Source organism: Podarcis gaigeae (genome assembly GCF_964106915.1).
Source record: "Podarcis gaigeae genome assembly, chromosome: 13".
Lineage (NCBI taxonomy): Eukaryota > Metazoa > Chordata > Lepidosauria > Squamata > Lacertidae > Podarcis > Podarcis gaigeae.
Genome location: NC_139689.1, coordinates 30,055,114 through 30,067,817, shown reverse-complemented (window position 1 = coordinate 30,067,817; position 12,704 = coordinate 30,055,114). Strand labels below are relative to the sequence as shown.

The 12,704-nt window shown below is 47.8% G+C and overlaps 1 protein-coding gene across 3 annotated transcripts in view; it reads right to left on the bottom strand.

Moving 5' to 3' along the window:
- Positions 1-12,704, bottom strand: part of RAPGEFL1 (Rap guanine nucleotide exchange factor like 1) — a 55,518-nt gene that overhangs the window by 14,772 nt on the left and 28,042 nt on the right. For all 3 annotated transcript variants that reach the window (XM_083708744.1, XM_083708742.1, XM_083708743.1), the window contains 5 exons: positions 12,383-12,550; positions 11,419-11,516; positions 10,054-10,176; positions 8,775-8,953; positions 4,440-4,530 (listed from right to left, as the gene is read on the bottom strand). In XM_083708744.1, coding sequence (XP_083564870.1) covers positions 4,440-4,530; positions 8,775-8,953; positions 10,054-10,176; positions 11,419-11,516; positions 12,383-12,550 — 659 coding nt within the window. The remainder of the gene's footprint in view (positions 1-4,439; positions 4,531-8,774; positions 8,954-10,053; positions 10,177-11,418; positions 11,517-12,382; positions 12,551-12,704) is intronic.

The following is a 12,704-nucleotide window of genomic DNA, read 5'->3' as shown; positions in this document are numbered from 1 at the left end:
GCCAAACATGATTTGTCTCATGCAATGAGTCAGCCTAGGTGTTGGTGCTGAACTAACTCCGATGGGCAGCATGTCTGGGAGCGCACATGCAATGTGCACATGCAATGTGCAGCAACTTGCCTGACAGCAGGCACTGCCCTCAGCCCTCAAGGGTGTGGCAGGCTCAGTTTAGGGAAAAGGAAACCCAAGACTCCCCAGCACCAAAACATGTTTTGAACTATTGTGAATCCCGCCCCCCAAAAAAAATCTTTTAACATTTTCCATACTGTATTTCCACTTCGGAAAGCCATCCAAGGGCTTTTTATTTTTAAGCAATATAATCATCTGTAGGGGCACTGTCCCCCGTGTTATAGAGACCTCAACCAGAAGCCAGACATTTAGTGTCACTGGTCCCATGTTATGGAACACATTCCCAGTAGAGATGCGACAGGCACCCTCGCTTTTGACTTCCAAGCATCTCTTGAAGACTTTTCTTATGCCAACAGGCCTTTGCAGCTAACTTCTCTTTCTTCTTATTAGCCAGTCACTTTAAGGATTATATGTATTGTTTTGAATAGTTCCTTATGTTTTAATGTATATAATGATAATACTTTATGATACTGAGGTACGGAAATGCTTTTATAAATAAATACGATTAAGTAAGCAATAAGCAAACATGAACATAATCCAGAAAAACCTAAGAACCGCCTTCGTGAATCAGATGGTTTTGATGACGTTTGATGATACCTTGGCTGAACATGCCAATATATGACAGAGCCCTTATGAATGGGCCTTTCACCTATATAGCCCCTTTGCACCTCCCTCCCCTCCCTGCAAGTGAGCAAAGACACCACAAACTCTTCCATTAACTACAGTTTCACATTTCACTGTAGCCTGAAAACAGCTTTGGAACAATCCAGGATATTAAATCTACTTCAAGCCATGGTTTAGGATCCTCCAAAGCTGCTGTTGCTGTTATTTGTTTATTTGCAATATTTATGTTTCACCCGTTAATGAAAGTTCACTGGGTGGCTCACAGAGTTTGGGCAAAACAGGAAGCTAAAATCACTGGGGAAATTATTGATTTGTTTGCTGGCTCGTGTAAAAGGGAAGAGAGCAAAAGGGGATGCATGTATAGGCAAAAGCACTTGCCTGAGGGAGAAAATCGCATCCTGCCCCAGTTCTGTGTGCAGACGCCAACCAGACTGATAGCTGGATTATATTGCAACACTGGTGACGCGGCAGAGTCCTCCAGCACAGGGCAGAAGGCTCACTTTTACAGGGTGCAAGGCAGGCTGTGTGGCACACCTCACTGCTCCTGCCTACCCTCTACCCCCAGCAATTGCCACCAGACGCAGCCAGCTCACTCTGCCTAATGACAGGGCCGGCCCTGAGCCAAAAGCTCATTCACACCTCAATTTATTATGCTAAAATATGGTAATCCATCCTCTCCCACTGAGTCCAGTGTTGTGCTTCTAACAGCAGCCTGCTAGCCTGATGCCTCTTGGAGCCCCCAACCAAGCACTGCAAACGACATTCCAAAATCACCTAGTATTCAGAAGCGTTTTGCCCCTATACCCGGAGCTCGTGTGACATTCATTTGTCACAGCTATCAGCCTCCAAGTGAATGCTTAAGCTCTTTTGAGTCTCATTGATTTTCATCAGAAAGCAGTTGCCTAACTCTCTCCGACAGAAATCAACGAGACTTAAAATGTTCTTAGATTTGGCTGGGGTTGCGCCCTCAAAGTGGCACGGTAAATACAGGTATTATCCTACAAGCCATCTTAAGCGCTGGCTTTGGCGGTGCAACAGCTAAAGACCTAGCCAAACAAGAATATATTCACTTGACACCCAAGCTTAGAAAGCATATAATATGGTGACGGGGCCAATCCACCTGAGGTGAAGGAGAAAATTGTCCCTTCCCCATTCCATTCACAGAAGTTGATTGCAGCGGCCGCTGAATCTTACTTCCACGGGCTTGTCCACATTTGAGGCAATATAACACTTTGTGTTATAGAATTCACTCAGGGAGGCAGCGGTGGCCCCCAATTTGGATAGCTTTAAAAGAGCATCAGACAAATTCATGGAAGGTAATACTATCAGTGGCTACTAGCCTTGAAGGCTATGACCTGCCTCCACAGCTGGAGGCAGCAATGCTTCTTGAACGCCCAGCTATGTTTAGCCAGGATCAGGACCATTTCCCACAGGGGAGGATCCTGTTGCTTCCAGAAGCCTGCCGGCTCCTTGTTTATCTCCCTCCTCAGGGATGATGACCCAGTTTGATGGCAAAGATTATGTGTGAATTCTTAGGGAGGAGCACAAGAAAGGAAAGGAGGGGAAAACCCTTTCATAAAAGTACGTGTACCCACAACTCCTGGCAAACAGGAAAGACGGCAATTGCAAAAGGGCTGGAAATACAGAGAAAAGGAAAGAGTGTGGGTGGGTATTAAAGAGAAAGTGTGTGTGTGTGTGTGTGTGTGTGTGTGTGTGTGTGTGTTTGTGTGTGTGAGAGAGAGAGAGGGGGGGAGGGGTTCTGGAAAACTGAACCCAACCCACACATACCAACCTGAGAGCTGTGAGTGTTGCCTTGTTATGATCCACCTTGGCTTCTGAGAATCTGTTCTTATTTTGGGTGTTAACATAAAGTGTTGCATTCATTCACTTTTAATTATTTTTTCTAAAGTACCGTATTTTTCCCTCTATAACACGCAGATTTTTTCTCCTAAAAAGTAAGGGGAAATGTCTGTGCGTGTTATAGAGCAAATGTGTGGTCCCTGGAGCCGTTTGTCCCAAGTGCATGGCAAAAATCAGGCAAAAATCATATTGTGCCATCACGGAGGAGAGAAGGCTGCTGCTTTCCTGCATTTTGCCTCAGGGTCTTACTGCCCACCCTGTTCTGTTTCAGTTGCTGTTTGCTCAGACGGAACAAAGAGCAGTGAAATCCCCTCCAGGCAACCCCTCCCCTCCAGGCAAGTAGAGAGGAAAGCAGAGCGTCCGCTCCGGTGCTGCTGCTGCTGCTGCTGCTGCGTCTGGGGACTCGGCAGGCAGCGGAAAACATGCAGATGAGAGAGAGAGAGAGGGCTGGCTTGAGTGGGTGGGTGGACTTTTGCCTTCCTTCCCCCCCCCCTTTTAAACCCCTCTCCTGCATTCTTAGCCAGCTGCTTCTCCGCACACCCCTCTCATGCTCCTTGTCCCTTCTATATTTTTCCTTCCCTCCCCACTTAAAACGTGGTTACAAAGCACGGATCCACATGGATCCACATGGATCTTTGCATTGGGTCATCCCAAATTCACCATCAGATCACATAGCAATGATCTGATGCAAAAACAGGGCTGCAATGGTGCAAAAACGTGGTTACAAACATGGATCCACATGGATCCTCAGGATCTTTGCATTGGGTCACCTCAAATTCACCATCAGATCACATAGCATGTCCATGGCTACAGCCTGCCCCCCCAAAATCACGCACCCACTGTTGCCTGGGGCTGCAATGGTGCAAAAACGTGGTTACAAAGCATGGATCCACATGGATCCTCAGGATCTTTGCATTGGGTCAGCCCAAATTCACCATTAGAGCACATAGCATGTCCATGGCTACAGCCTGCCCCCCAAAAATCACACACCCACTGTTGCCTGGGGCTGCAATGGTGCAAAAACGTGGTTACAAAGCATGGATCCACAGGGATTCTCAGGATTTTTGCATTGGGTCACCCCAAATTCACCATCAGATCACATGTCTGTGGCCACAGCATGAAGCACAAAAATGATACATCCACTGTTTCATTCAGAATGTTTTTTCCCTTGTTTTCCTCCTCTAAAAACGATGTGCGTGTTATGGTCAGGTGCGTGTTATAGAGCGAAAAATACGGTATATACAAAAGCATAGCTGCTTCCACAATTAGATCCTTTTAGTGTCTCTGAAGCCTTGGTTTTCTTGCTGGTTCATCTCGAGTTCCCGGGTTCTGCAGAAGTGCTTTTGGTTCTCCAGTGTTTCTGCATTGTTTCTAAGCTGCTTATTATATTACACGTGTTTTACGTTTGTTCATTGCCACAAGGCCCTACTCTTGGCTGAACTCGTAGGATAAAGGCTACAACCACCCTGCCCCAGCAGCGGCCAGTGGGGAGAGGGCAAAAGACGCTGGGGTGGGGCAGGACAGTGATGAGGTTGAAGCCAGAGAAGGTACTGCCCTGACCTTACCAGGGCCTGGCTTCACCCCAACTCTGCCTAGGTAAGCTACAATGACAGCCGTGTCAAGAGGACAGCTCCACCCCACCAAATCAGCTCTTGCTGTTTTAAATAGCCAACGAACCAATGTGTAGATTTTGGGGTTTTGACTGTATAAGAGGAACTGTTTAGTTGCAGAATCTGGATGGGGTTGGGCGGGATTACACATAGCCCTGCCACCCACCCACCCCCACATACATATGTGAACAAATCAGGCTCCCTGGTTCTTCTTACCTCCCAGGTGAGACGCAAACGGCTGACAGGTGCGTTGTTGAGCCCTATAACCACGGCATAGAACGTCAACATGTCCTGGTTCTGTTTACATCTGTGGGGAGGGGGAAAAGGGGGCAGGTAAGAAGTCAGACACTGATAAAGCTCAAGCCTGCAATAGCCTCTGCTGGGATAACTATTGTAAGCTCTCTAGAACAGCAGCCACTTTGCTCCTACGTTCAGCATCCATCACCTAGCATCCTCTGGACAGAAAGCAAATGCAAATCAGTAGTAACTGAATTATGGAGGGTGCCGGAGTGGTTCCCCTTAAGGAAACCCACAAGCCCCAACCCGTAGCTCCCACCACCTGTAGCAAATGGGGGCCACTGCAAATAAATAAAAACCAGGAGGCCACAAGCCCTCTCTACAACCCAAGCACTTCTGATTCATAGTATTCAAGACCAGAAAGCCTAACCAAACCCGCTTCCAAGTACATGGCTCTGCTCAGCTCCTCACTCCAGCCTCCAGCCTTTCTGGCCTCCTTTCCCCACTCCTCAATGCAGAAAGCAAGCTGAGAAGGAAGCCGAAGCAATAATACAGCTGTCGTGGGCTGTTAGAGTCACTCTGGGTGATGGTGTCAAGGTTGTGACTTCACCAGCCACTAGCGCCCAGGGAGGCGGGAGGCAGCCTGAGCATGCGGGGGAAAGGCAGACAGGGATTCCCAGCAGCAGCTGAACACAACAAGACCAGAGCAAAGATGGGAAGGCAGGGGAAAGCAGCAGCAATTTTGTCGTGTAAAGGCATCTGCAGACATGAATATTTCAGGGTGAATTCACAGAATTGGAAGATGACCAAAAGCTGACTACATGGAACATGGAACCACACGGGAAGGTGGTCGCCTGTAGTCTCTGCTCACGAAGCCCCACACTATCCCTTCCCTGCATCTGCAGACCATTGGCTTCACCGCTTCATGGTTTCTCCCCCATACTAAACTCTTAACCCACCCCCTTTCCCCAACATCTTCTTTCAGTCTCCTTTTCTCTTTCATCTTTCTTTCCTTCCTTTCGGTGGGAAAGAGTGACTAGGAAACAGCTAACCATAAAGGTTCATACATAACACAAAGCCACAGTCTGCTTAGCTGAAGTATGGCTTGTCCGAATATTTGAAGTCAATCCAGCAGCTTGTATTTCTGGATACAAGCCATAATGTGAAGCCATGGTTTGTGGTTGGCTTACAAACCATGATGTCATTACCATGGTTTGGCATGTCTGAACCCTAACAAACTATGCTTAACTATGGTTTGTTTGGCTACTTCCCCACCCCCACCCCACACCCAATACACTAACCAAGCTACAGAGGCACAAGGCAAAAGCAACTGGGAAGCAAGCCAAGCTTTAGAGAAGCAAGGCATGGCTTGTTTGCTTATCTGTGAAATCTGTGGTTTGTTGAACAAGTCATGGGGAAGCAAACCATAGATTAGTGTTCTGTGCTAGTGCAGCCAAAGTGTTTTCAAAACACTTGGGACAGAGCAAGAATCCTGCACTGGAATACAGTTAGAAGAAGAGTCTTGAGATTGATTGATTGATTGATTGATTGATTGATTGATTGATTTATTAATCGCCAAATGCCACCATGCTCAGATCTCTGTTTGACAGGCACCACCCTGAGGAGGTACGGTACAATTTTAGCATGGCTGGGGCCATGTGCACTTTGTGCGAAGCAAACAAACATAAATTAAAATTCTAAATTCTACAACATGTAAAAATTACATAAATTAAGTACATTTGCACAACTTATTCTGCAATTCCCCTCTATTTTGCAGGGCACTGAAGCCCCACCCCAATCTTCATCCAGTGAAATTCTCGTTCAGCCCAGTCTCCCACGGATTTCTGGCACTGCACTCTGGTAGTCTGACTCAGAATAAGGAAGCTCCTTATAGCCTCTTTGCAAACAATTGCACATCTTAATAAAACATTTCCTTCTCCATGGATTTATTTTCCTCAAAGGTTTCAGATTACAACTTTGCAAACCAAGCCTATGCAAATGAACATTATGCTTCATTATCAATTCCAAACACAAATTTTGCCCAGCCCTAGTTGTAAGCAGTTTGACAGACAAGGGACTTGAGTAATGCTGAGGCATTACTTTTCTGCAATCGCCTGGAAACAGAATGAAAATGGAGGTTCAATAGGCTGCTTAATATAACAGGACAAAACCAGACCCCCAGATCAATATATTTCTATACTTTTTACTCAGAAGTTAAATCCTGTTCAGCAAAAACACCCTACAGCTTTAATTAGAAGCTTCCTTTGTGCAGTTTCTGCTTCCAGTTTGCTTCCTCTTGAGTGCAGCCAAGCTATTACTGATTAATTCCCCTTAATCAATCCGTTCCTATGCATATCTGCTGATAAACAGGTTAATTACAGTCATATTTTCATGGCCATCATTTGCTTTGTTACAAAAGGTAAGAGAAACTCAGGCATTAACCCACCCACATGAGGAACAGGACTGACTGTGGGGAAATGAAGGGGCAATTCACCAGTGTGCTCCGCAGGAAGCAGTGAGGCAAAGGAAGCTATTGCGTCCAGGTGCTAATCAAAGCAGGGGTGGCTAACCTTTTCAACCCAAGGATTGCACTGACAGCTCCCTAACTTTCTGAGGGCCATGTCCAAGTGGTGGGCACGGCTACCACACATACAGACTCATGCACCACAAATGCCGAACATGCATAACACACCCTCCCCATATAGACACATCCACACTCACCACACAGACACAGTGGCCCTGAGCAAGCTGCCACTACTGCAATTATGGTGGGTTGAGTGGCAAGTTCTGTAGCAAAGCTGAGAAAAGCCACCACCGTGGCTGGCTGGTGGGAACACCCTAAAAGCAGGAAGGACCGCTCTGATCCTCTCCAGTGTTTCAGCAGCCCTTGGGAAACATCGGAGGAGACTGGAGTGCCTCTCCGCATTCCCAGAGCACTCCAACCTGCTCTCAATGTTGGCCGCTTGCTTACTCACTGCTGCTGCCAAAACCACCTCAGTCATTCGATGCCGCTGCCACTACCAAAACTACGGTGATGACTTGGAAGCAGTGGGTGGATGATTGTGGGTTCAGATAGCTCCAATTCTTCTGGGTAGGATTTGACACCTTTTTCTTGGTAGGGCTCCAATGCTTGGAGCAGTGGTGGAATAGGCAGGAATTTGGCAAGTGAATTTCCCCCCACTGTTGCCTCTCTGTGCCTGGAAATGCCCCCTGCAATGGCTCTCTGCCTATCATGCAGCCCTTAAGGATAGAGGAGCCTCAGAAAGAAAAAGGGGTGGCAAACATAATTTGAAGGCTACTTTGAAGGTAACTTACTGGTGTGTGGGGCACTTTTGCTCAATAAAACATGATCGTCCATTCTTGGGGAAAAGATTTTAGCGGGTAAACCCAACTACATTTAGCCCAAATTACTGCACAGACACTGGCGGCCATTGGGACTGGTGAGGAGGAAGACAGTAGGCAGACTGGCAGTAGGCAGGCAGAGCCAACTAATTCTAGCATTGTCCCCACCCTTCTCCCTGCTGAGTTCTACAAGGGCAACAATGGGACTAAGGAAGAAGCGGCCAAGCAGTGTCACCCACTGGACTGGTTCTAAGAAAGAAGGTAGGGAAGGCAGGGATTGGTTTAAAGCAGACTGAGGTTGATGACACAGTGCCCCTTTTGCCCTATCAGAACAGCCTCCACTTTGGACAGAACTGAAACTGGCACCCCATGCAAGTAAGGCACACAATCTCAGAGAGGGGATTCAAATTAATACATGCTATGTAGCAGCCACTTAAGAGACTTCTCAAATTGTGTCTCTTACTGCATGGAGAGCCAGTTACATGTCCAAGCGGCGACAAAGCAAATTTCACCAAAACCATTGCAACCCTGTTTTCTCAGATTTTAGAGTAGCTGCAGAAACGCTGTTGGACAGAGGCGACTACTTTGTAAACTTGAGGCTGGGTGTGCAATGTGATTCTGTAGGAGTGCAGAAAAAGCACAGCAGGTGCAGAATCTCAGCTTTCAGATTTAGTAAAGTTCCTAGCCCTTGTGATGCTGGAAAATGTGTGGACAAGCTCCTGCTCAAATCTCAGAAAGCCAAAGGTGCACCTGAGCAACATTTCTAACATGCAGAGCTTCTGACGCAACTCCGTAACTTAGTGACACCGCCGTTAATTGGGAAAACGGGGGGGGGGGGATTTCAGAATGCATTGTGAGAAAGAAGAGAAGCTGTTCAGGTTGTGCAAAGTCTTCAAACAGTCGCCAAAGGCTTGATCTTTGCATGTCTCTACCCTGGCCCCAGACAGAAAAGAGTTAAGATGCGGCACTCACACGGCTGCCACCTTGATGAACTTCTTGAGCAGGTGGGCCCGCTTCCCCAGCGACTCGCACAGCAGCACCTCCGTGGCCACCCAGTGCTGAACTTCACTGCAGCGCTGCAGCAGCAGCTCTAGGTTGGCTGTCTCCCGCCGACCACGTTCCCCGTGGAACACGTAGTCCACGAATTCCAGCTACAAACAAAGATGCCAGAGCAGAAGTTAATAGCCTGTGTGCCTGTAGCCCTCCCCTGGCCTGTAGTGAAGGGAAAGGATGCCTCACTCTACACAGCAGGGGTAGCCAATGTGGTTACCCCCCCCCCCAATATATATATATATATTAATTACTGGGCTACAATTCGCATCAGTTTCAGCCAGCACTGCCAGTAGTCAAAGGTGACAGGAACTGTAGTTCAGCACCACTGGGCAGGGGACACATTGAGTGTCCCTGCCTTCCAGCCACAACACCAGCTATCCGGTTAAAAGGAGTGGCTTCATCCTTCAGTCCTCTTTATATATATCAAGGATGGAGAAGGGGCAGAGGAGTGATTACACAGAGGGAACATAAGAATAATAGAATTGAGGACCTAGTTCAGATTGAGATGATCAAACCATGTCTCTGGGCTTCACCACTTCAGAGGGGTGAGGGGCTCCCATGACTGAATGCTCCTTGGGATGGGGCAACGGTGGAATTCCCTCCACATAGAAAGCTAGCTGCCAAGGAGACACCTATCCCTTTCCCTGACATGCTAATTGTCTCCTGAATCGTGCACTTGAGGGCAAACCATGCGATTAATATCCCGTGCAGTTTGATCCTTCATTTGCGGCTGCTCTGAATGTGAAGGCACCACCCTATTAGGGCAGGGACAGGGAACCCAGGGGCTGACAGCCTCTCTATCTGGCCCTTAGGACTCTTCCCCAAGCCACACCCATCACCAGCCTTGCTCTGCACTTTCCTCAAGTGCCTTTGCCTTGTGCGTGGCTCTTTTGCTGAACCAAGGTAAGGCTCACAACCGTTGCTCCACCCATTTTGGCTTCTGCCCTGCCCACCATTGTCATGTGACTGCCGCTCAAAAGTTGCCCATGAAGGAATGTGGCCCTCACGCTGAAACAAACTCTTCACCCCCTGAATTAGGGCATCCAGCCTGTAATATTGGCCCCTAACCTAGCTGCCAATCACTTCTGAAGGCCATGCACATCCTTCTTAAGTGGCAACATTTTCAGATTCCCAATCCAACTCCCTCACCCAGTTTCCTCCGTGCTCACTAGCTATGGGGCAAATTCATTTTTGTTACCTCATGGACACAGCGGAACAATTCCCAATGGAAGGCTGTGAGGTGATTCGCCACGTCCTCAGCTTCAACTCGATGGATCTCCGTGTCACCTGGCGACACCTGGATTTCCTCAGGGAGAGGGACCTGGGGGAAAGGCCGAGTTTGTGGAGAGCAGGGAGAGAGATTCCAATGTATGTGTTAGAATCAAGAAGAAAACCTGGGTGTTTTTAGAGCACAAGGGGGGGGGGGAGTCTTTCTGGCAACTGCAGCTCCCTGATCCCACAGAGGCACAGAAGCTCACAGTGGGGCAGGGGCTGGGAACCTTTTTCAGTGCAAGAGAGGCGATGTCGCCTACCAGATCCCGCCAGGGTGATTGAGGGGACCTCCTCGTTCTGGAAAGTGAATGAGTTGATAACAAGGCTTTCAGGTTTTACTAGTGATGGTTTAGGACAGAGGAAGTGCAGATAAATAATCAAGCAGAGATTGAACACTTTCCCCCCCTTTTCCTTGAGAGGGTTCCTACTCCACACTGGCAATTTAATGGTAACACTTCTTTGCAGGGTTGTTTGCACTGCTAATTAGAATCTAAAGGCTGCATTTCAGCTGGCTGAAGGCCTTTCATTAAAGCTCAATGTGTTCTACAAGCTGAATCTATGCAATTAGAAGTACACGGCCCTGAGTTCAATGGCGCTTACTCTCAGGGTAATTATGCATAGGACCGTAGTCATGCCAACTGGCTGATCAGGGATGTCAACCCAGGTCTCCTCAGCCAAATTCCAACATACTATCAATACACCACCCTTTGCTAGCTAACAAGACCCCTGGACGGTTAAGTCCAGTCAAAGGCAACTATGGGGTTGCGGTGCTCATCTCGCTTTCAGGCCAAGGGAGCCGGCATTTGTCCGCAGACAGCTTTCCGGGTCATGTTGCCAGCATGACTAAACCGCTTCTGGTGAAATGGAACATTGTGACCGAAACCAGAGTGTATGAAACACCGTTCACCTTCCCATGAAGCGGTACCTATTTATCTACTTGCACTGATGTGCTTTCGAACTACTAGGTTGGTAGGAGCTGGGACAGAGCAACAGAGCTCACCCCGTCACGAGGATTCGAACCACCAACCTTCTGATCGGCAAGCCCAAGAGACTCAGTGGCTTTGACCAAAGTGCCACCTGCATCCCTAACATGCCCTATGACTGTCAGCTGAGCCTGATAGATTGGGTATTACACAATATACTGCTATAGGAGCTGTCATGAAGAGCTCCTGCACATCAAAATTTACCTCTACACTACTGCTTACACCAAGAAACACAGCACCCGCATGACAAAAAGTCCCTGCCAGCTGAGGGAGGAGCAGGGCAGAGGGGAAGAAAGGAGCTCACTCACCAGCGATGGGAAACTCTCCTTAGTGCAGGCAAAGAGATGGCTGTTTATCCCCAGGGTAGTGAAAACACACTCTTCATTGGGCTGTAGCACAGATTTTTCTGGCAAAAAGCAAGGAAAGAAAGAGTTCCTGAACAATCTGGAGCAACAGCAGGAACATAGCTCAAAACAGAGGCGTATTATCATTTATATTGTGGAAACGTTTTATATATATATATATATATATATTTGCAGGTTTTGGTGTCCTCGGGTGTCTTCCCGTGTAAAAGTTGGGGTGTCTAGGCGACGTTTCGACGAGGTCTCACTCGTCATCTTCAGGCTGAAGATGACGAGTGAGACCTCGTCGAAACGTCGCCTAGACACCCCAACTTTTACACGGGAAGACACCCGAGGACACCAAAACCTGCATTCCTGTACCCGTGAAAATCTACGAAAGCAAATATATATATTTATATATATATATATATATATATATATATATATATATATGTGTGTGTGTGTGTGTGTGTTTTTTTTCAGGGTCTGGTAGGGTTTTTCCTCAAGTTCAAACTGGACAGGGATTCTTGCTCCCCCACACCCCAAAACACCCCTTCTGCTCTGGCATGTAGATCACTTCTTTGAGGCATATGGAAATAGGGCATTTGCTCACAGTGCAATGTGGCCAGGATTCTATTAGGGCAGAGGGTCAGAAACCCATGGCCCCTTCAGATATTGTTGGACTATAGCCACATTCACACATACATTTAAAAGCATTATGATACCGTTTTAAACAACCATAGCTCCTCCTAAAAAATTTGGGAAGCTATAGGTTGTTAAGAATGCGGAGGGTTGTAAGGAGACCCGTATTCCCTTCCCAGAGCTACAATTCCCAGAGTTCCCTGGGAAGAGGGACTGATTGTTAAAACCCTCTGGGAATTGTCACTCTGCCATTCTTGCCTTATCCCCTACCCCAGCTCTCGGGAGTTACCTCCTGAGGACGCTACTGCCACCAGGATGAGAGCCTCCTCCCGGGTGGGCTGCTCATCCGAGTACTGGAGCTTCTCAGTCACCGAGGCGAGGATGTCCTGCACGGAGGCCGAGAGGCGGCTGCGGATGGTGACATATGAGTGGTCTGGCATGTAAACACGGCAGAAGACTAGAAAGAAACAGAGCCGAGAGGCTGGAGGTTGGAATCCATAGCCGGCAAAGGACAGCCATGGTGAACAAATACACTTAGGTTGGGAAAAACTAAAAATAACAATCATCCTGCAATAAGGAGGGGATTCGGGCTACTGTCGCTGTGGGATTCA